The sequence below is a fragment of the Cetorhinus maximus genome, chromosome 27 (genome assembly GCF_964194155.1).
Source record: "Cetorhinus maximus chromosome 27, sCetMax3.hap1.1, whole genome shotgun sequence".
Lineage (NCBI taxonomy): Eukaryota > Metazoa > Chordata > Chondrichthyes > Lamniformes > Cetorhinidae > Cetorhinus > Cetorhinus maximus.
In genome coordinates, this window is record NC_135905.1 from 12,231,117 (window position 1) to 12,254,314 (window position 23,198).

A 23,198-nucleotide genomic window follows, 5' to 3' on the forward strand; every position below is an offset into this window, starting at 1 on the left:
CACAGAGGTGAGAGTTTCGGATGGTGCAAACAATCTTGTGTAGCCTCAACATTGATGCGAGACTCGAAACTGGATTCCACACTGATCATTGGAAGACGATGGCACCATGATGCAGATCTCCATTGTCTCACCAGGGTGCCTGGCATGCACAGTGACAGTGTGATGACTTTAACTAATGACATGTCCTTGTTCTCCCTTAGATCTACTACCAATCTCAGGACCTCCAGGAGCCACCCCTGACACAGGAGGACCACCAGGCTCCAGAAGCACCTGCATCATACCTGCTCTCTGAAGCAGGCACCAGCGTAGATGCCAGCACCTTGGTGGGCATTAGATCAGCGGCTAGTATCTCAGTGCACATTGGGGGCAGTGAGGGCACTTCACACTCACTTGAGGCGCAGGCGGAGGCAGAGAGTGCTCAGGGCACCGGCAATCGGAGGACTGCTGGGGACCAGGATGATGCTCAGTCGAAGGCTGATGATGAGCCTCTGGAGTTGTCCATTAGGCGGCAGACACTGGATGTCCAGCAGGATGTGCAGGAGGATCTGGCGGAGATCCGTGAGGAAATGAGTGCCATGGTCTCTGTTATGGGGGAATCCATGCGGAGTATGAGCACTGTGTTGACCATCATGGCGACTCTGATGGAGAGGCTCCTCCAGGGACTCAATCCGGGTTTCCTGGGGATTTGCTCGGATCTGCAAGCCCTCACACGGGCAATGATCTCAGGCGGTCAGTCTCAGAGTGGGAGACGGGTGAGGCACCCAGCACCCCAGCTAGAAGCCCATCCATCAATGGCGAGCAGGGAGGTCCAGAGCAACCTCACATTGGGCACGAGCTGCTTGTCGCCTATGCAGGCGCCTCTCAGGGTGGTCTGGATGATGGCAGCAGCTCCTCCGCCCCTCTGCCAGTGACCATGGCATCTGATTAGGCTGTGGCGACTGGGGAGGTGCCAGCCGTGGCACTAGCCGCTCCCTCCCAGTCAGGTCCAGCCCAGGCTCCACTGGCCAGAGGACAACCGCCAAGGTCATCAAGGCCAACAGGACAGCAGAGTCAGCAGCCTGTCTCCAATGCCGGTGCCAGCGATGGGGGAGCACCTAGAAATAGCACCCGCAAACCTAAGTTTAAAGCACCATAATCACAAGAGGGGCTGGTCACGGGTGATCTTTTGTTCTCCCATTTTTTTTCCTTTTTTTAATGGTGTGACCATCAACACCTGATATTGTTCTGTTCATAATCTGTGAGCGCCAACATTATATTCCATTTGCTTTGTGTTATTGGCCTGAGTACGCTTCATTTGTTCTGTAGGTGTGGGGCACGTGCGGTGGCTCGAAACTTTATTGCACAGGCACTGAGTGTATCTTGGGGGCAAAGGAAAGGGTCATTTCTGACATCCGGGATAGAGGCGGCAGCCCTGGCATGAGGTGGTAGAGTTTATTTGGCAGCCTAGCTGACGGAGCGTTGGATCGAGGCGTCCCTGGTGTCCCTGCCTCCCTGGAGGTTACCAAGCTCTAGCTCCACGCCCTCAGCATTCTCCTCACCGCACTCCTCTTCTCATTCACTACTGGATTCATCCTCTGTGGCCTGTGCAGCTGCATCAAGATCCTCTTCCTCCAGTGGGTCCCCCCTTGCCAGTGCCAGATTGTGGAAAGCGCAGCATGCAACCACTATCAGTGACACACACTCTGGAGGGTATTATAGTGCTCCCCCTGAACGGTCCAGGCATCAGAAGTGCATCTTGAGAAGACCTATGGTTCTCTCTACCACCACCCTTGTGGAGACATGGCTCCTATTGTACCGCTGCTCTGCCTCTGTTCTTGGCTGGCAGAGAGGCATCATGAGCCACCTTTTCAAGGGATAGCCCTTATCACCCAACAGCCATCCATCCAGTCGGGCGAGAGCAATGAACAGCTTCAGCACCTGGGAGCGTCTGAAGATGTACACGCCGTGGGAGCTGCCAGGGTTCCTTGAACAGACTTGCAAAATCTACCCGTTCATGGAGTGGAATCCCTCCCTGTTGACGAAGGCACCCGGCTGACCCGCTGGTGCCTTGATGGCCACATGTGTGCAGTCGATTGCACCCTGGACATGGGGGAAGCCAACAATCGCTGCAAAGCCTCTGGCTCACTCAGCCTGGCTGGCCTCGTCCGTACGGTAATGAAGGAGAATCAATTCCTGCCTGAACACAGCTTCTGTCACCAGTTTGACGCAACTGTGGACAGCTGATTGGGAGACTCCACACTGAGCCCCCACTGAGCCCTGGAAAGGGCCGCTGGCATAGAAGTTGAGGGTCACTGTGACCTTCAAAGCCACTGGCATGGGGTGTCCACCCACACAGTCGGAGTTGATCTCAGGGCCCAATCATCTGACAAATGGAGGTCATGGTCTCCCTTGAGAGGCAGCTCGGACATATTGAGGTAGCTGCATCGCTGCCTGTAAACCCTGGCAGCAGGATAGTGGCATCTTCTGCAGCCCCTTCCGCCTTGGACTACCTCCTGGCCCTGCGCCCCTTGTGCCTGCGCCTCTCCTCCCACAGGACCCTCCCCTGGAAGCTGCATTGGGACCCCTGGCCTCCTCTCCCTTCTGCCCCTCTCTTCCTCAGAGGAGGAGGTGCTACCAACGGAGACCACAATCTCCATTACCATGGTAACAGAAGGCTGTCTGATACCTGGAAGTGTCCACACAGTCCGAATCCGCAGGGGGCCTTGGAGGTAGCAATGAGCCCTGCAATGAAAACTGGAAATGCTCAGAATGAAGCCCCGAACAGAGATGAAGCTGCCAAGAACCGATAAGCCACCAGTAGCAAACCCTCTCAAAACCCCCTCACTACTCACAACGGCAATGCTGCTGATCCTTTTCATCCCACCCGTGGATGAGGTTTTACAAATTGTGGGCTGCCCGCCTGCCCATTTTGCCCAGGCGATGAGCGCAAAATCGCACGGGCAACATTAAATCAGAGTCAATCGGGTTCTTAAGGGCCTTAACTGGCCTTTGAGTTAATGGGCGGGCGCGGGTCTGACTCCCATGCGCACCCGCCAACCGAAATATCATGCGAGTGCGCGATGATGTCGGGACACTCGCCCGATGTCATCGCGCGCCACTTTACACTCGAGCGTATCGGGTGCACACCCGCCGAGCAAAAAATTCTGCCCATAAATTCCATCACATTTCTACTTCTCTTTAGCCCTGAAGGAGAGGCATTCGGACTCAAAACGCTAACTCTGTTTCTCTCTCCGCAGAGGCTGTCAGACTTACTGAGTGTTTCCAGCATTTCCTGTTTTTTTTTTTATTTCAGATGTCCAGCATCCTCAGTATTCGCTTTTGCTTACCCTTAAAAAGTAGACGGGTTAGAAACCGTACATTAATGAATGACCCATGGCTGTACGATTGGGACTGACTGCTACCTGCACTTCCCCAGATGGTTCCATTGACAAGATTACCGTGCAGTCCTAGTTTTGCGTTGACTTCGGCGGAGGTGGGGTCAGGCAAAGCACAGCTGACCTCAAAAATTTTTGCTCGGGAGGTTCCTTTTACTGATCGTTAACCGGTGGGAATTGCTAGAAAATGCTTGTGTGTAGAGATTGGGTGGAGACAGGATTAAGCTAGGCTTTGATGTCCCTATGATAAAGTAGTGTACTGGTGTTTAGGTGTCTCGGGTTACATTTGATGAATGACCAACATATTTATAAATGGGTTGTGAGCGTTGCTGGCAAAGCTGGATTTTTATTACCCATTCCTAACAACTGAGTGGCTTGCTAGACAGAGGGAGGTCTAGAGTCACATCGGTGTTGGCCTGGAGTCTGTTATAGGCCAGACAAGTTAAGGATGGCAGGTTTTCTGACATGAGTTGGCAGCATTCTGGCCTCACAAGGCCCCATCTTCAAGCCCCACTCCAGACCTCGAACAGAAACATCAAACCTGACACTCCAACGCGCAGTACTGAGGGACCACTGCACTGTGAGAGGTGCCGTCTTTCACATGAGACCGAGGGCTCATCTGCCTGCTTAGGTGGGTGTAAATGATTCCCCTGGCAGGGGAGCTCTCCCTGGTGTCTTGGCCAATATTTGTCCCTCGATCGACATTACAAAAACAGATCACCTGGTCATTATCACATTGCTGTTTGTGGGGGGTTTGCTTTGTGCAAATTAGCTGCTGTGTTTCAAACATTACAACAGTGATTACATTTCAAAAAGCGTTTCATTAGCTGTAAAGCACTTTGAGATGTCCAGCTGTTGTGAGAAGTGCTATATAAATGCAACTCTTTCTGTTTTTCCAGACATAAATGAATAAAGATCCAGCAGTTTCATTATCACTTGTACTCTTTATTTTTAATGAATTTAAAACTCACATGAGTGAGATCTGAACTTCTGATCATTAGTTTAGAGCTATGTGTTTACTAACCCAGTAACATAACCACTATACTAGCACACCACTTAGGAACCATACAGCGCCTATGGAGATGTACAGTCCAAGCATGAGCCAGCACTTTCAGCAGAGCAGGAGAGAAAACTGGAGGTTGGAAGGAAACTAGTGTCCTCCAAATTTCTAGGCAATATATCTTCATGTAGCTTGACAGTCACTGTCCACCTTGCCAAGAATGACTGACTATTATAATCCTGAGCAGTCATCAGTGCAAGAAACATAATATTTAGCAAAACTCCAGCACAAAAGGCTGTAGCATCCATTAGCAAATTGAACCAATATTTCAAGATAATTGTAGATAGCCCATCAATTTGGATCATGACTTTCAGGTCAGCAATTCTTCAGCAAATAAACATTTGTCCTGACTGTTTTTAAGAAGAACGGAGCATAATTGAAATCAATTGTTGGAAAGTCATGGGGTCAAATTTCTGTGATGGAATTCTGATTGGCAAGATTCACCTGCTGGAAGCATAAATTCAGAATATTACCCCAAAAGTGAGGAGGAAAATGAAATATTAACTTGCCATTTAGGAATGCATAGTAGCCCCATTACTCACCATACCTTATGTTGTGCCTGTCAGACTTAATGTATTACACATCCATTACAGCATTATCTTTAAACAGTCAGATTAAACCTTTGCTACAATATACCTCTACAGATTTCATTCATTTTCCTTCCTTCTCTCCATCTTGTTTTCTCTGTTCATCCATTTTGGAGACAGTCTATATCTATTTACCTGTGCCTATTTCTCTTGAGAAAATACTTGCCTTGGATGCATTCTTCATTGTTTAAAAAGTTTTTCCATTTTCTGCTCCTTTACGAAACAGAAAAGAGTGTCTGGAAAGGTCACAGCGGCGGGGTCAAATAACGACTGCCTAAGCATGCTTCCTGCATCCGGATTGGTGATCCAATGATAGACCACAGCCCATTCACCACTGCTCATAACCTAACTCTCACCACGTTCATTTCACCCAACACCTCCGTGCTCACTGACCCACATTGGCACCTGGCCCACCAACACCTCAAATTTAAACAATTTGTGTTCAAATCTCTCCATGGCCTCGGTCCCCCTAATCTCTGTAACCTCCTCCTGCCCTCTGTCCTTCTGAGATCTCTACGCACCTCCAACTCTAGCCCCCTTGCACACTTATTACAGGTGTGGATCATTTTAAGCTGCTACGTGTCATAGGACACAAAGAGGGTAGTATATCGGATTAACCCAAGCCAAAGTTCCGAGGATCATCAGCACATTTCACTAACCAGCAATCGTGGGTCACTGTGAGACATATTGTCGCACAATAAAAAAGATAAAGACAGTGATTTTGTTCTTCTGGCAAATTATTCAACCAGTGCACTTTGATTTACAAACTACATCAAGAGATGGTATTAAAATCAAATGCAGAAAATGGATGGTCCTAAGTGATATTTGAATGATCCATTAGAATGCAGACTCCCATATTTCTTTGTGACAGATTCACGTTGTTAGTCTGCACAGTTGGAAGTTATTGTTTAAATGTTGGTAATGAATAACAATCATGTATGCCTGGCACATCTCAGTACAATCAACCATGTCCTCCAGCCCATTCGAATATAGTCATATGCTAAGCAACCAATTGTTTTCCAAAAATCAGTGGGATTCCAGACGAAGATTGAAAGGGCAATGTGTTCATGAAAAAGAGGCTTGCATTTACGTACTCTTTCATGGCCAGCCCAAAATACCTTACAGCCAATGAAGTACTTTTGAAGTGTAGTCGCTATTTTGAAGCAGGAAACAGGACAGCCATTCTGCACACACACCCACGAACAGCAATGTGTTAACGGCCAGATAATCTGCTTTCTGTGATGTTGAGTGAGGGATAAATATTGGCCAGGACACTAAGGAGAGCTCCCCTGATCTTCTTTGAAACCGTTCTTTTACACCCAGCCGAGAGGGCAGATGGTACCTTGGTTTAACATCTCATCCAAAAGACGGCAACACTCCCTCCCATACTGCACAGGAGTGCAGCCTTGATTTTTGTGCTCAAGTCCTGGAGTGGGACTTAAACCCGTAACCTTCTGACTCACAATGTTATCAGCTGAGTGGCAGCAGACACACAAGCTTTATTTGTTGACATTGAACCACTCTTACTGCACGCAAGTGACTCCCATTTTGGCACAAGACACTACCACTAAGACAACCATTAATATCCTGAGGAATGAGATTCCTCTTTTAAAAGGTGGACGATGAATGTCTTTCTCGACAATTAGTGATTTACCAGTAAAATCACAACTCAATGTGTGGCTTAACATGAGACCTCTGAGAATTCAATTTGATTTGCAGTTGGCATTTATGGGGAAAAGCATTCATTTCCCTGCAACACAAAATTCCAATATTGTTTCTTCCTGTCACATGATCGGGCATTGAAGTTTTCATTGCAATCTTTGGTGGCCTAGGGAATTTTCCACTCAAACTGAAAGCAAACATATAAGAAGGCTATCACTGATTCAAAGGGACATGCACATCTTTGTAAGTGCACTTGGCTTCTGTATAGCTAAGGTATAAATATCAACAATTTGAACAACAGTCTGTGTAGATTTAGCGAGTGTCAACTGAGGTAGCAGCAAAGATGCTACAATCTGTTTCACTGCATCTTCGGCTATAGGCCAAGGATAAGGAAAACTATCTAAGCGTTCATTCCTGATTGTGATCCAATGATCTCAGTTGTGTGATGATGATCCACCAGACTTTCTCCAAGATCTTTCTCCTCAAACAAGAAATGTTGGGCGTATAATTTTTCTTTAAATTTTATATATAGTGTGCTTATTGTACAGTATCAGTGCATTCATGAGACTAATCAACATTCCATTTAAGACAACATCCAAGCTCTTCATTTCTACCACCATCTTGTAACATTTTTTGGTATTGTACAAGAAGTCAAATAAAAAACCAGAAATGTTGGAAACGCAGAAGGTTGTGGGTTCAAGTCTCATTCCAGAGGCTTAAGCACAAATCCAAGACTGGCACTTCAGTGCAACATGGAGAATGTAACATAAGAAACAGGAGCAGGAGTAGGCCATTCAGCCCTTCGAGTCCACTCTGCCATTCAATGAGATCATAGCTGATCTCCATCTTCAACACCATTTTCCTGCACTATCCCCGTATCCCTTCATGCTTTTAACATGTAGCAATTTTTTTGATCTCAGTCTTGAACATACTCAACGACTGACCCTCCAGAGCCCTCTGGGGCAGAGAATCCCAAAGATTCACCACCATCTGAGTGAAGAAATTCTTCCTCATCTCAGTCCTAAATGGCCTAACCCCTTATTCTGAGACTGTGATCACTTCTCATTCATCTAAACTCCGGAGAATAAAGGCCCAGTCTATTTAATCTTTCCTCCATTCCAGGAATTAATTTAGTGAACCTTTGTTGTACTCCCTCCTTGACAAGCATATATTTCCTTAGGTAAGTAGGCCAAGCTGCACACAATACTCCAGGCGCAGACTCACCAAGGCTCTATATAATTGCAGTAAAATCTCTTTACTCCTACACTCACTCCTCTTGTAATAAAGGCCAACATACCATTTGCCGTCTTAATTGCTTGCCGTACCTGCACGTTTGCTTTCAGTGACTCATGAACACCTAAGTCCCTTTGACATTCAACACTTCCCAGACTCTCACCGCTTAAGAAATACTCTGTATTTCTGTTTTTCCTACCAAAGTGGATAACCTCACATTTCTCCACGTTGTACTCTATCCGTCAAATTTTGGCACACTCGCTTGGCCTCTCCGAACCCTCTTGAAGCGTCTTTGCATCCCCTCACAACTCACACTTCCGCCTAGAGAGCGCTGCACCGACGGACACACTGTCCTTTGAATCAGATGTTAAACCTTCTCCGCTCATTCTGGTGAAGAAAAAAGATCCTACGGCACAACTTTGAAAAAGAGTAGGGCAGTTCTCCTTGGCTTCCTGATGAATATCTGTCCCTCAACCAATATTGTTGAAACAGATAATCTCATTATTATCACATTGCTGTTCGTGGGACTTTGCTGTGTGTAAACTGGTTGGTGTGTTTCCTACATTACAATGGTGGCTATGCTTCCAACAGTATTTCATTGCCTCTAAAGCACTTTGGTACACCCCGAGGTTGTGAAGGGTACTCTATACGGTAGGTGATTTAGCAAATCAGAAGAGAAGATATTAGTTGATATTTGATATCAAATGACCAATAAAGTCCGAGCTGAGAAAGTCCTACCTTTCTCTTTACAAACTTGACTGACCTGATGCTCATTTCCAAATTTTCAGCTTCTAACCCTATTCTTCTATTCTGGCTATGGCACACACTGGACATTGACTAATTCAGAATCCAAACACAAAGCGTATCCCCTAATCCTCTTATCCTAAGCTTGCATCCCTCCTGAGAATTACTAAACTCTTTGCTTGATTCCCCGCACCTTCAGCAAGATTATGGGACCACATTAATTCATTGCACTGCCCTCTCACCTATGATTGAGAGTTCTTGTCCATTGTTCTGCTGTCTTGGTATAAAGGCCTTATGCGAAATCAGCTTGGGCCATCTCAAACCAGCTCCTACAATGCCATGTTGCATTTATATAGAACCTTCAACATAGGGAAATGGATGGAAAGAATATGGGAGAGATGAGTTTTGAGAAGGCTTTTTAAGGTGGAAGGTGAGGTGGAGTTGCAAGTTGCTGAACAACACCCCCTTACTCTCAAACGATAGGAAGATGGCGTCGGAGTGGTAATATCATTCACCTAGCAATCTAGAGGCTTGGCTGGATGCTTGGGGGGTATGAGTTCAAATCCCACCACCCTAGCTGGTGGGATTTAAATTCAATTAATAAATCTGGAATATAAAGCTAGTCTAGTCTCAGTAATGGTAACCATGAAGCTATCATTGGTTGTTGTAAAAACCCCCATCTGGTTCACTAAGATAAAAACAAAATACTGCAGATGCTGGAAATCTGAAACAAAAACAAAAATAGCTGGAAAAACTCAGCAGGTCTGACAGCATCTGCGGAGAGGAATACAGTTAACGTTTTGAGTCCGTATGACTCTTCATCAGAACTAAAGTTGTATAGAACCTTGGTGAGGCCACAGCTGGAGTACTGTGTGCAGGTCTGGTCGCCACATTATAGGAAGGATGTGATTGCACTGGAGGGGGTGCAGAGGAGATTCACCAGGATGTTGCCTGGGATGAAACATTTAAGTTATGAAGAGAGGTTGGATAGACTTGGGTTATTTTTGTTGGAGTAGAGAAGACTGAGGGGTGACCTGATCAAGATTATGAGGGGCATGGACAGGGTGGATAGGGAGCAGCTGTTTCCCTTAGTTGAAGGGTCAGTCACAAGGGGGCATAAGTTCAAGGTGAGGGGCAGGAGGTTTAGGTGGGGATGCGAGGAAAAACTTTTTTACTCAGAGGGTAGTGACAGTCTGGAAGTACTGCCTGGGAGGATGGTGGAGGCTGGTTGCCTCACATCCTTTAAAAAGTACCTGGAAGAGTACTTTGGCACGTCATAACATTCAAGGCTATGGGCTAAGTGCTGGTAAATGGGATTAGGTAGGTAGGTCAGGTGTTTCTCATGTGCTGGTGCAGACTCGATGGGCCGAAGGGCCTCTTCTGCACTGTAATCACAGAATCACAGAATCAAAGAAATATAGAAATGAGATGGAATATAAGCTGGTTGAGGGGGGTGAGACAGATAGAGCTGGATAGAGGGCCAGTGATAGGTGGAGGCAAAGAAGAGATTGCCAAAGATGTCATAGACAAAAAGACAAAGGGGTGTTGATGGTGGTGATATTAGCTGAGGAATGTGCTAATGATGACATTAAGGGTAGAAAGCAGGACGAGCAAGGTACAGATAGCCCTAGTGGGGGTGGGGTGGGGGGGGTGAAGGGATCAAAATATGCTAAAAGGTAAGAGATAAAACAATGGATGGAAATACATTTAAAAATAATGGATCAGTGAACCATCTGGTTCACTAATGTCCTTTAGGGGAGGAAATCTGTCATCCTTAGCTGGTCTGGCCTACATGTGACTTCAGATCCAAAGCATTGTGGTTGATTCTTAACTGCCCTCAGTTCAAGGGCAATCAGGGGTGAACAACAAATGCTGGCCTTGCCAATGATACCCACATCCCATGAAAGGGTGGGGGGGGTGGGGGGGGAAGTTTTATTGAGTTTGGAATCTCATTGAGAGCAGCAAAATGTAATGCCTAGATGACAAGTGGAAAAATGTTCAGGTTGATTCAGACTTTGGCAGGTTCCAGCCTTGGCGTTTACAGACAATGCTGGAGCCAAATTAATTCACAAAGCACAATCCCCTTGAAACAAAGAGTTTGGCCTTTTTTTTTTATTGGTTGCAATGATGGTAGATGACACAAAATGTATTATTAAACAGTTGTGCATGGCGCCATCATTAAAACCAGTACTAATTTAATCAATAATTTCCCCTGAAGCCAACAGTTTGCTCTTTAAACCAAAAAAGGAAACAATTACTCTTCACTGCCATAGGGGCGTATCTAGGATTTTGAGTTGATGGGTAGGAAGCATAAGAAAAGGAATGTTAAACAGGGTCATTTTAGTAACCTTGTACTTGAAAGAACCAGGGGCCAGTTGCAGTGCTACAACAATCTACCGCTAATTATCTGAGCCACAACCAATGAATTTAGCTTAATATTTCCATACTGTAACTATACTCTTGCTTAGTTACTCGCTCCATGTTTGTAGTTCACCCACTCACCCACCCCACCCTCCCTGCCCATTCACCCCCACCCCACCGCACCAAAGACCAGAAGGTCAAAGGTCTCAGCCAGCCTTCCTCAACACGTCAACATTTCAGTCTTGGTGGAAGGGACGTAGGAGAGATATTACTGCAAACCACCTTCGGCTGTAGTTCAGGGAGCTGGCACTACCTCAGGAAGAAATCATGAGCTTCTGAGAATGAGCTCCCTTGCATTCGGTTCTATTTTTAGCACCTGTGGGAATCTGAGAGAGTGCTTAGCTAGAGGAAAGCCACCTTGTTTCAATCCTGTAGTGCTGCGCTCAGCCATCACAAACTCATGATCCAGCCAGGCGCCCGCTCGCTTTGCTCTTCTGTTCTTTCCCAACTTGTGCAAGAGAAGACCCAAGAGAGTAATAGAGAATCAGGCTCCAGGAGAGGAAGAAAACCTGAAACAAGCATTTGATCATTTGAAGGGTCGTGTGGACTCGAAACGTCGACTCTTTTCTTCTCCACCGATGCTGCCAGACCTGCTGAGTTTTTCCAGGTAATTCTGTTTTTGTTTTGATCATTGGGTGAATGCACCAGTTGGAGTGGAACTGACAGAGAAAGGAAGGCCCCATGTTTGGCCCATGGCCTCGCCCGAGTGACCTGGGGCCAAATCGTCCCAGTTTTGCACTAAGTGCGGTTCCGGGTTTACCCGCTGGCCGCAATGGCGGCTTTTCACGCCGTATCGTCTCAAACCCGTTGCATTACTTATGCATTCTCGGGAAACACGATGTTTCTGTGGCGGGCAGGCTCTCATCCGCCCGTCACGCCATCATCTCGCCGCTTCCTCACCCCAGGCACCACTTTAAGGTGCAGCCGTGCTCAGTGCTTCCAGCCCAGGACTGGAGCAAGGAAGACATGGCCCCAAAAGGCAAGGGGACTGCAACCCTCGAGTGCCTTTTGGACACCGTGGAGTCCCGCTGTGATGTCCTCTACCCCCACTCTGGCCGCAGGAGGGCAGCTGCATTACCACTCCAGCTTGGTAGGCGATGGCGGTGGTGATCAGTGCCAATGCTGCACAGAACAGGTTGGCCATCCAATGCAGATAGAGGATGAATGATCTCATCTGTGCAGCCAGGATATGGCAACCATCTCATCACTCTAAACTCACACTCAAGCCCATCACACATTCACTGGCTTCTCACTCACTGCCAGCTCAAGGGACATCACCACTCACTCTCTCACACACAAACCCTCACATCTCCATCTGGCCTCATCTCCTCTGGAGACTGCCTCCTCAGCCCTCACCATCTTGAGGCCACTTGCACAGATCAACATGTGCCCCCACACACACACCCTGGGATACCCTCCCTTCTCCAGTACAGCCCTCGCCCTGCAGCCTCTTCCCTTGCCTGAAGCCACTTCCCCCCCTTCCCTAGCAAATCCTGGCCCTGCAGCCATTGAAAAGCCGCCCACATATGGCTGATCTGGTAGGTAGAGACCCGCCCGTGAGTCCCTCAAAATGTGGTGCTGTCTGTGAAGATTGGCACTGAGGACTGCGAGTGCTGCCTGAAGCAAAGTAGGGAAACAAGCCTTGAAGTCCCGAGTGAAGTGCAGGTCTCCGGGTGCACACCTTATACATGCTGTTGTGAAACACGTCAGAGTGTTTTCCTGCCAAAGTGGGTGGATGATCCAGCGGGGTTGGCGGGGGGGATGAGTCCAGTGGGCTGGCCTTATAATGCTATGCTGGTCACAATGAGGTTCCCGATGTCCGAAGGTAGGGAACGCGGCCTGCCATTGGCGGGTGGAATGGATGATGACAAACTGGTTTCACGACATCGTGAAACCAACTTTTGGCCTTCTCACCATACTGTCCGCTTACGCCACCGAACACATCTAGTGCCAGTGGGCAGGGAAAACCCTGGCCCTAATGTTGGCTGGGGTGATTTTAAGTGGGGAAAGAGTTGGTGTCTACATTCCTAAGGTAGTGGGGAGGAAATGGGTATGGGTTCCTGCTTCTGATCACCATCCAGTGAGCTAGACCATCTGTGCCAATGTCAGGTGCAGCCCAATGACAATGTTAGGCCTCTTGCTACCCTTGGTATAATAGAACTGGTGCCACTTACTGTCTAGGGTCACCCAGTATTAACGATGACTATTGTTATATCCTTTAAGAGAGAATATGCTAATGAGTAAGTAGCCAAGACGCAAACCACGTGACCAGGAGACATTGTTCTGAGTAGTTTTCAGTTTAGCTAGCAGCATGTGATGTGAAGAAGTTGCAGCTGTACTTTCCTGTTAACAATAGCTGTTGAATCTTTATAGTCAATCTGTTTGTTGAGCAATCCTGTACTACAACTTCAAATAAACCAAACTTATGTTTATTTTACCAGTCCTGTGTGAGATTAGTAAGTTTGTATTGAGCAAACATAGAAATAAAACAATGACCCAGGTGAAGCTGCAGTTTACTGACTGAACCTGTTATGCAGACTTGGCAAAGTCAGCATGTTAAAGGAAAGATCACTTACAGTTGGATTCCTGTAGAGACCTTTCATTGTAAGATTGGAGTTAGCCCTGTTCCATGGCAGAGTGACATCACTCACCACTGGGTATAAATTTTCATAATTAAAATCCTGCAATTATTTCTCCTTGTGGGTTATACGAGATTGAGTGGAACATATCAAAGAGCCATTGCAGCACAGAAACAGGCCATTCAGCCCATCAATGGTTCAAACCTCTGTCAGTTCAAGATATGTTCTGGTTCCTTGAGTCAAAGGAAGCCTTTCATAGTGAACATAGCATTTTATTTTCCACTCGATGTGACCTGTACACAGGCAATCCCCAACTAAATCAATGTGTCAGTGTTTTTATATAGCTTCCACATAGAACCCAGAGAAACATTAGCATAGGGACTGGGCTTTATCTGCATATGACCAGCTCAAGCCTTTCCATTGGGATGGTTATCGTTCTGGGCTCCACAATCTAGTTCCACAACTTTTTGGTGCCTTCACTGTGATGGAACATTAGGCAGCTAGATGAATAATAGTTATTAACAATATAGGAAGAAAGAACACACTTGCATTTATATAGTATCCTTCATAACCACAGGATGTCCCAAAGTGCTTTACGACCCTCCACTGAAGTAGTTTTAAAGTGTAGTCACTGAGGTTTTGTACAGAATGGAGTAGAGAACTTATACACTGTGAAATAAGTTCAGATCATCTGTTTTCAGTTTTAGTTGAGGGACAAGTGTTGGTCAGAAGAACCCTCGCCTTCAAAAGAGTGCCATGGAATCTCTGAGAGGGCAGATAGGACCTTGCTTTGATGCCTCATCCAAAAGATGGCACCTCCGACAGTGCAGCACTCCCTCAGTACTGTGGTGGTTTTTTTGCCTTTATTTTTTTCATTGGACATGGGCTTCGCCAGCATTTATTATCCATCCCTAATTGCCCTCGAGCTGACTGGCTTGCTGGGCCATTGCAGAGGATGGTTAAGAGTCAACTTCATTGGGTCTAGAGTCACATGTAGGCCAGACCAGGTAAGGATGGCAGATTTCCTCCCCTAAAGGACATTAGTGAACCAGATGGGTTTTTACAACAATCAATAACAGTTTCATGGTCACCATTACTGAGACTGGCTTTATATTCCAGATTTATTAATTGAATCTAAATTAAACCAGCTGCTGTGGTTGGATTTAAATCTATGCCTTCAGAGCATTAGCCTGGGCCTCTGGGTTACTAGTGCAGCAACACTACCACTAGGCCACCATAGCCTGGATTAACCTAGAATCTATTACTTACTGATTGCGAGGAAAGAGTGATACCACTGAAACAACTTTAAGAGTCTGCCAGTTGGCAGCATGCTCACTGTTGAGTCGATAGGTTGTGGGGTCAAGTACCGATTCAAGCACTTTAGCACATAATGTCAACATGTTCCAGTGTAGTACTGAAGGAGCACTGAACTGCCGGAGATGTCACTTTTTGGATGAGATGCTTAACTAAGGCCCAGTTTGCTCTGGTGGATGTGAGAGATCCCATGGCACTATTTAAAGAAGAGCGGGTGAATTATCCGCAAGAGTTTTGGCCAATATTTATCCCTCAACCAACGCCCAAAAGAAAGGGCTGATCTTGTCAATTATTGCACCACAGTTTGTGGGATCTTGTTGTGCACAAATTGATTGTGTTGTGCAGTAAAACAACCAGCACTCTTCAAAAATACTTCATTGGTCGTCTAGCCTTTTTGGGGGCCTTTGGTTCATGGAAGGTGCTATATAAATGCATGTTTTTCTCTTTCTTATGTCTGACACGATGACTGCTCATTGTAGCCACCCCCATTACCAGCCTAAATCAACTAACTGAGCTATCACTGGGAATCTAACCTGCAACCTTCTTATGCAGGCAAGGGATAAGCTGGACCCTGGCTGTCACAAGGTCTTAGTGTCACCATCCTTAGACCAGTGAATGAGACATCATAATTATAATGTTGCTCAGTATTAAACAAAATAGCTTGGAAATGCTAGCAATTACCTTAGCAACAAGGGTTGATGGGGCATAGATATATACCAGGTTGACGGGGGGTGGGCTTTATATTGTTAATTGCCTGACCAAATATGGACAGTAAACCAGTTGTAAAAAGTCCAATATACACCCAGCATGGGTTATATTATTAAGAGCACAGCCAGAGGAGACATTAGGATAATTTTCCAAGCAGCAAGAAGCCTTGTCCCTACCCACACACACACACAACTTCCCAACGTGTCCCAGCTTTGGGTCTTTTATTTCTTGGAACAGTATAAACATCCGGCTGTGAATGAGAGTAAGGACAGGGATTGATCACCTAAGCAGGCAGATGTTTGTCCCCTTATATCATGGGTACGGATCAGAAGCGATGGGTATGAACTCTAATCAATGGGTAGGAATAATTATGACTGATAATCAATGGAAGAGCTGTAAAGTTGGCCAAGCTGTGCCAACAAAGTAATAGTTAGTGTGCCGGCTGACCCCTAATACTAACAGCAAACCTGGGGGGGGCGGAAAACCTCGTCTGTGTTGAACTTATTTTAAAGGAGGAGGAGTCCTTTTCACTACACAAGTAAATCAACTTTCTCGAGTTTTCCAAAAGACATTACATTGTGAATCCCAAGCCTCCACTTTGCAGGATTTTTCCATAACCTAAAAGCCTCCACATTTGTCATGCCAGTTAAAAGCTTTGGAGACCACAGGGTTAACAAGATGTGAAACAGAAATGCATACAAACCACATCCTTGTGCATTTCCAGTGTTTATGTGAAGGAAAGAAAGTACTTAAAAAAAATTGCAGGTCTCGTTTTAGTTGGTTGGTTTTCAATGTAGGTTTAGTGGAAATTTTCTTCAGCAATGACCAGGCAGCCAAGGTAACTAAAGCACAAGCTGACGCTACGCGTTATTATTATCTGATGCTGCCCTATCCTTGTCTGTGTCTTCATACACTTCAGTAATCAGTAGACAGTCCAACACATTCAGTTCTAAACTACAAGGCATTACTAACATATCCAGAAGCAGCCAGTCAGCATGCTGAACTACCCTGAAATCTTAATTCAATTCTTTAAATGTATTACCACAAGGGACAGATTAGTGCCTCTGCTCCAGCCAATTAGGTTTTCTCATTCCAATATAACTGTCTGCTTATTTTATGTAGAAGTTATTACTTTACAGTCCTCACATTTCGTGAAACAAATAGCATAACATACCAATCTGGGACCGCCTTGATCTTTGTCTCCACATAGTTCCTGCTGCAGTAGAGACCTCTCCACACTTTCTTGCATCTGCTGCCCTGCTTCACTAGTTATAAGCAAAAGAATGTACTGAGTGACCACATCCTCATGCATCATTCCCCTTGACAAAAACAAGGCAGAGAGTCAACTGGAAGGATCTGAGATTGTAAGAGCAGCAATTGCTTCACAAATTTGAATCCAGAAGCCCACACAAACACTTTGCCATAAGCTTTTCGAACCCAGGTTGCCATTTCGCATGTGTCTTGTGTGCCAGGCACTTTGGGATGGAGAGAAAAACTTGAATTGATCAACATTGGAATGGATGTGATTCCAATGATTGGATAAAGTTGTAGGTAAAACTGTATTTATTTCCCTCACCTGGGACAAGTTGGCTGCAACTGACAAACCCATCCCTGGGGAACATTGAATTTGGAATTTGGTTGAGGTTGACTTTACTATAATTTGGCCTCCAGATGGTTAAACAACTTGGTGTCATTATAAGGCCACCCTCCCGTCCATAGTCCTGTAGCTCTGCTGCATGATATCACAAAATGTGGTTTAATTCTTTGTTTCCTGGCTCTTGCTCAGTTTTACCTAGTTCCCTTTTGTAATGAGATCTGCTTCAATGCAGACAACCAGCCAGAATGTGGCTTCCAGCTCATCGCTGCCTCCCCACCAACTCAAAAATGCACTAATGCCCTCATTTATAAATTGCCTTGTCATGTTGAAAAGTCTCAAACCACTTTGTACAGAGAATTACTTTCCAAAGTGTAGTAGCTGTGGCTATGTGGGCCAAAGCTGCAATTATCCTGTGTCGACATTTCTGAGTGACTGCAATTTAGCTTCCCACAGGAGTTACTGGGCTGCTGTCCTCAAAATGTACCCATCCCATGATCCCAGTGAAAATGAACTCTAATTGAGGGATACATACGAACATACGAATTAGGAGCAGGAGAAGGCCACTCAGCCCCTCAAGCCTGCTCCACCATTCCATAAGATCGTGGCTGATCAGATCGTCACCTCAGCCCCACATTCCTGCCTACACCCCCCCCCCCAGATAACCTTTCACCCCTTTGTTGATCAAGAATCTATCTAGCTCTACCTTAGAAATATTCAAAGTCTCTGCTTCCACCGCCTTTTGAGGAAGAGAGTTCCAAAGACTCACCACCCTCTGAGAGACAAAAATTCTCATCTCTGTTTTAAATGGGCGATCCCTTATTTTTAAACAGTGACCCCCAGTTCCAGATTCTCCCACAAGAGGAAACATCCTCTCCACATCCACCCTGTCAAGACCTCTGAGGGTCTTAACGGTTTCAATTAAGTCACCTCTTACTCTTCTAAATTCCAGTGGATACAAGCCTAACCTGTCCAGCCTTTTCTCATAAGACATCCTGATATTAGTCTGATAAGACTTTCTCTGAACTGCTTCTATTGCATTTACATCCTTCTTTAAATAAGGAGACCAGTACTGTACAGAATACTCCAGGTGTGGTCTCACCAATGCCCTGTACGACTGAAGCATAACCTTCCTACTTTTGTAATCAATTCCCCTCACAATGAATGATAACATTCTATTAGCTTTCCTAATTACCTGCTGTACCTGCATACTAACCTATTGTGATTCATGCACTAGGACAGCCAGATCCCTCTGAATCTCTCACCATTTAGATAATATGCTTCATTCTTCCTGCCAAAATGAACAATTTCACATTTTCCCACATTATACCCCATTTGCCAGATTTTTGCCCACTCACTTAACCTATCTCTGTCACTTTGTAGCCTCCTTATGTCCTCTTCACAATTTACTTTCCTACCTACCTTTGTATCATCAGCAAATTTAGCCACCATTCTTTCGGTCCCTTCATCCAAGTCATTTATATAAATTGTAAAAAGTTGAGGCCCCAGCACTGATCCCTGTGGCACACCACGTGTCACATCCTGCCAACCAGACAAAGACCCATTTATGTCTACTCTCTGCTTCCTGTTAGCTAGTCAACCTTCTATCCATGCCAATTTCTTACCCCCTACACCATGAGCTTTTATTTTCTGCAATAACCTTTGAGGTGACACTTTATCAAATGCCTTCTGGGGGCAGAATCTTGCCCTCGGATGGCGGGCGGGCCCCACCGGCTCGGCGGCGGGCGGACAGCCGACGCCCACCACCAAAACGGGGCCCGCCGCCATTTTGAGGCCCACCCAGCGGCCTGCCCGACGGGAAGCGCTATGCACTTCCGCTGATTTCGCTGTCCGCCCGCCTTCGTGAATATTTAAAGGGACCGGGATGCCGTCGGGGATTCCTCCCGACATCATCCCGGGTAATTTTCCCCTCGGTGAGCTGGCTCCGCCCCCAAATCACCGAGGGGAAAATCCTGGCCTGGAAGTCTAAGTACAGTACATCTACCAATTTCCCTTTATCCATAACACATGTGACTCTTTCAAAGAACTCCAATAAGCTACTTAAACACGATTTCCCTTTTACAAAACATTGTTGATTCTGCCTGATTGCCTTGAATTTTTCTAAGTGCCCTGCTATAGCATTTTTAATAATAGCTTCTAACATTTTCCTTATGACAGGTGTTAGACTAACTGGCCTATAGTTCCCTGCTTTCTGGCTCCCTCCCTTTTTGAATGAAGGAGTTATATTTGCTATTTTCCAATCTGATGGAATCTTCCCCGAATCTAGGGAATTTTGGAAAATTAAAACCAATGTATCAACTATCTCACTAGCCACTTCTTTCAAGGCCTTAGGGTGAATTCTATCCGGACCTGAGGATTTGTCAGTCAGCAGTCCCACCAATTTGCTCGATACCACTTCCTTGGTGATTGTAGTTTCCCCGAGTTCCTCCCTCCCTTCCATTTCCTGATTTACAGCTATTTTTGGAATGTTACTTGTGTCCTCCATAATGAAGACTGAAGCAAATTACCTGTTTTATTCATCCGTCATCTCCCTACTCTCCATTATCAATTCTCCAGGCACACTCTCTATAGGACCAATGCTCACTTTGTTAACTCTTTACTTATTTAAATATCTATAGAAACTCTCACTGTCCATCTTTATATTACTAGCTAGCTTTCTCTCATACTCTAATTTTTCCCTTATTAATCTTTTTGTCATTCTTTGCTGTTCTCTATATTCTTTCCAATCCTTTGACCTTCCACCTGTCTTTGCTTAATTAGATGCTTTTTCTTTAAGTTTGATATTGTCTTTAACTGTTTTAGTTAACCGTGGATGGTGGGCCCTCCCCTTGGAATTTTTCTTTCTCATTGGAATGTATATATTCTGAAATGTCCCTTTAAGTGTCTGTCACTGAACTTCTATTGACATATTCCTTAACCTCGTTTGCCAGTTCACTTTAACTTTAATGCCCTCATAATTGCCCTTATTTAAGTTTGAACTACTAATCTTGGATCCACTTGTTTCCCCCGCAAAATGAATGTAAAGTTCAATCATATTATGACCACTCCTACCTAAGGATGCCCTCACGAGGTTATTAATTAATCCTATCTCATTGCTTAATACTAGGTCCAGTATATCCTGCTCTGCTCTCTGGTTGGCTCCAGAACGTGCTGTTCTAAGAAATTATCCCAAAAACATTCTATGAACTCCTCATCTACGCTACCTTTGCCTATCTGATTTTTCCAGTCTATATGTAGATTAAAAACCCCCCATGGTTATTGCTGTACCTTTCTGGCAAGCTCCCATTATCTCTTCCTTTATGCAATGAAGAGTGCAGGAGGGCATGCCAGGAGCAGTACCAGGCATAGCTAACAATGAGGTGTCGTCCTGGTGAATCTATAACACAGGACTACTCGCGTGCCAAACAGCATAAGCAGCAAGTGATAGTCAGAGCTCAACAATCCCACAGCCATCGATCAGATCTAAGCTCTGGGACAGAATTTTCTCTCTGGCATGTAGGGGTAGGCCACGCACACACGCGTGTAAAATGACCCATGGTGACATAGGGCGAGCGTCCCGACGTCACCGCGTGCCATTGCGATATTTCATTGGGCGGGAGCGTGATGATCTCCGATGCACACCCGCCATTAATTAATGGGCCACTTAAGGCCCTTGACTCACCAACTGACGCAGATTTTTCGGCGCCCGTACGATCTTTGGGTCGGCGCACGGGCGCAACGGGAAGGCGGGTAGGAGACATTTGTATAAACCTCATCCACAGGCGGGATAAGAGGGGTCACTGGGGTCACAAGTGTGCTCTGTCAAGTATTTATTTGTGAAAGTTTTTGAAACTTGCCTGTGTGATCTGCAGTACTTCAAAATGCATACCAGCTGCTTTGTCTGGACTCTTCACCCTCAGGTCAGCACTCTGCAGTGAGGAATCTTTTCTGGGCCTGCAGGTTTCAGGAAGCCTTCCCATAGCCTGGGAATGGGAGCTGATCTGTCCACTGGAGGCAGCTTCTCTGAGGAGGAAGAGAGGGCTAGAAGTGGGAGAAGGCCAGGAGTGCACATTCAGCCCCTATATTCTTTCCAATCCTTTGACCTTCCTTGACCTTGGGAGGACAGGCACAGGCACAAGGGGCGCAGGGCCAGGAGGTGGACCAAGGTGGAAGGGGCTGCAGAAGATGTCACTATCCTGCTGCCAGGGTTTACAGGCGGGGAAGCAGCTACCTCAATATGCCTGAGGTGCAGTGCCGAAGGAGGCTCCGTCTCTCAAGGGAGACAGTCAACTATATCTGTCAGATGATTGGGCCTGAGATCTCCGCTAACTGTGTGGGTGGACACCCCATGCCAGCGGCTCTAAAGGTCACAGCTGCCCTCAACTTCTATGCCTCTGTTTCTTTCCAGGGGTCACTGGGTGATCTTTGCGGTGTCTCCCAATCAGCTGTCCACACTTGTGTCAAGCAGGTTACAGACGCTCTGTTCAGTCGGGTATCCATCTTCATCCACTTCCGCTGGGACCAGGCAAGCCAGACAGAGCGAGCCAGAGGCTTCACGGCCATTGCTGCCTTCCCCCGTGTCCAGGGTGCTATAGACTGTACACACGTGGCCATCAAGGCACCAGCGGGTGAGCCCGGTGCCTTCGTCAACAGGAAGGGCTTCCACTCCATGAACGTGCAGATAGTGTGTGATCACAGGATGCAGACTCTGCAAGTCTGTACAAGGCACCCAGGCAGCTCCCACAACGCCTACATCCTCAGACACTCCCAGGTGCCAGGGCTCTTCAGTGCTCCAGCCCGGCTGGATGGATGGCTGCTGGGTGACAAGGGCCAGTCCCTCAGAAGGTGGCTCATGACGCCTCTCCGCCATCCAAGAACAGAAGCTGAGCGGGGGTACAATAGGAGCCACGGCACCACAAGGGCTGTGCTGGAGAGAACCATCGGTGCTTCTGATGCCTGGGCCGCTCAGGGGGCGCACTCCAGTACCCCCCCAGATCGTGTGTCGGTGATAGTGGTTGCATGCTGGGCTCTCCACAATCTAGCGCTGGAAAGGGGGGACGCAGTGGATGATGAAGATGTCGACGCAGTGGCTGCAGCTGCACACGATGAGTCCAGCAGTGAGTCCGAGGATGAGCACACACAGGGAAATGCTGAGGGGGTAGACACTGACCCGGGCATACTGCAGGGAGGCATGGACACCCGGGAGGCTTTAATCCAACAAACCTTCAGCTAGCACACCACAGATGGTCCTCCAGGAGAAGCCTGGGCTGTAGGCTCGATACTTCATACCTAAGTGCAAAATCTGTCAGGTTAGGAACAGTAACTCAGGGCCTTGTTAATAAAGCTGAATGTCCAAGCAAGCACTCATATTTTTGGAAACCATCCACTTGCAGAAGAAAGGAGGCACCATCAGCCATGGTGACATGTCTCAATTTAATAAGTCAAGCAAACAAAGTTATGCAAAAAAAAAGACAATAGTGTTACAAATCGTAAGGACCTCATCTCGGGCCCACAAAAAAGCACCAGTGATAAACCCGTGGTGTGTCTAAGGTGACTTATGTTTACGTTTCCGGGTGCTATGTCTTGGTGCTGCCCCCTTGTTGGGAGTGGTATCTGAGCCAGCCTGCTGACTCTGCTGTCCTGTTGGCCTCGATGACCTTGGCAGGCGTCCTCTGGCCCGTGGAGCCTGTGCTGGCCCTGCCTGGGAGGGAGCTGCCAGTTCCACAGTTGGCATCTCCCCAGTTGTCGCAGCCTCACTGGATGCAACGGTCACTGGGAGAGGGGCGGAGGAGCTGCCGCCCTGAGAGGTGCCCGCAGAGATTCCCGGCAGCTGCTGCACCGACGTGAGGTCGCTTCGGACCTCCCTGCTCACCGTGGATGGGTGGGCACCGAGGTGGGAAACTTGGTGCCCAGACCATCTCC

General features: G+C 46.7%; 1 protein-coding gene across 1 annotated transcript in view; it reads right to left on the reverse strand.

Moving 5' to 3' along the window:
• arhgap22a (Rho GTPase activating protein 22a) overlaps positions 1-16,929 on the reverse strand; it is a 376,947-nt gene extending 360,018 nt beyond the window's left edge. The window contains exon 1 of the mRNA XM_078530720.1: positions 16,857-16,929. Within this exon, the coding sequence (XP_078386846.1) occupies positions 16,857-16,890 (34 nt within the window). The 5' untranslated portion in view covers positions 16,891-16,929. The remainder of the gene's footprint in view (positions 1-16,856) is intronic.
• Between the last annotated feature and the right edge of the window lie 6,269 nt (positions 16,930-23,198).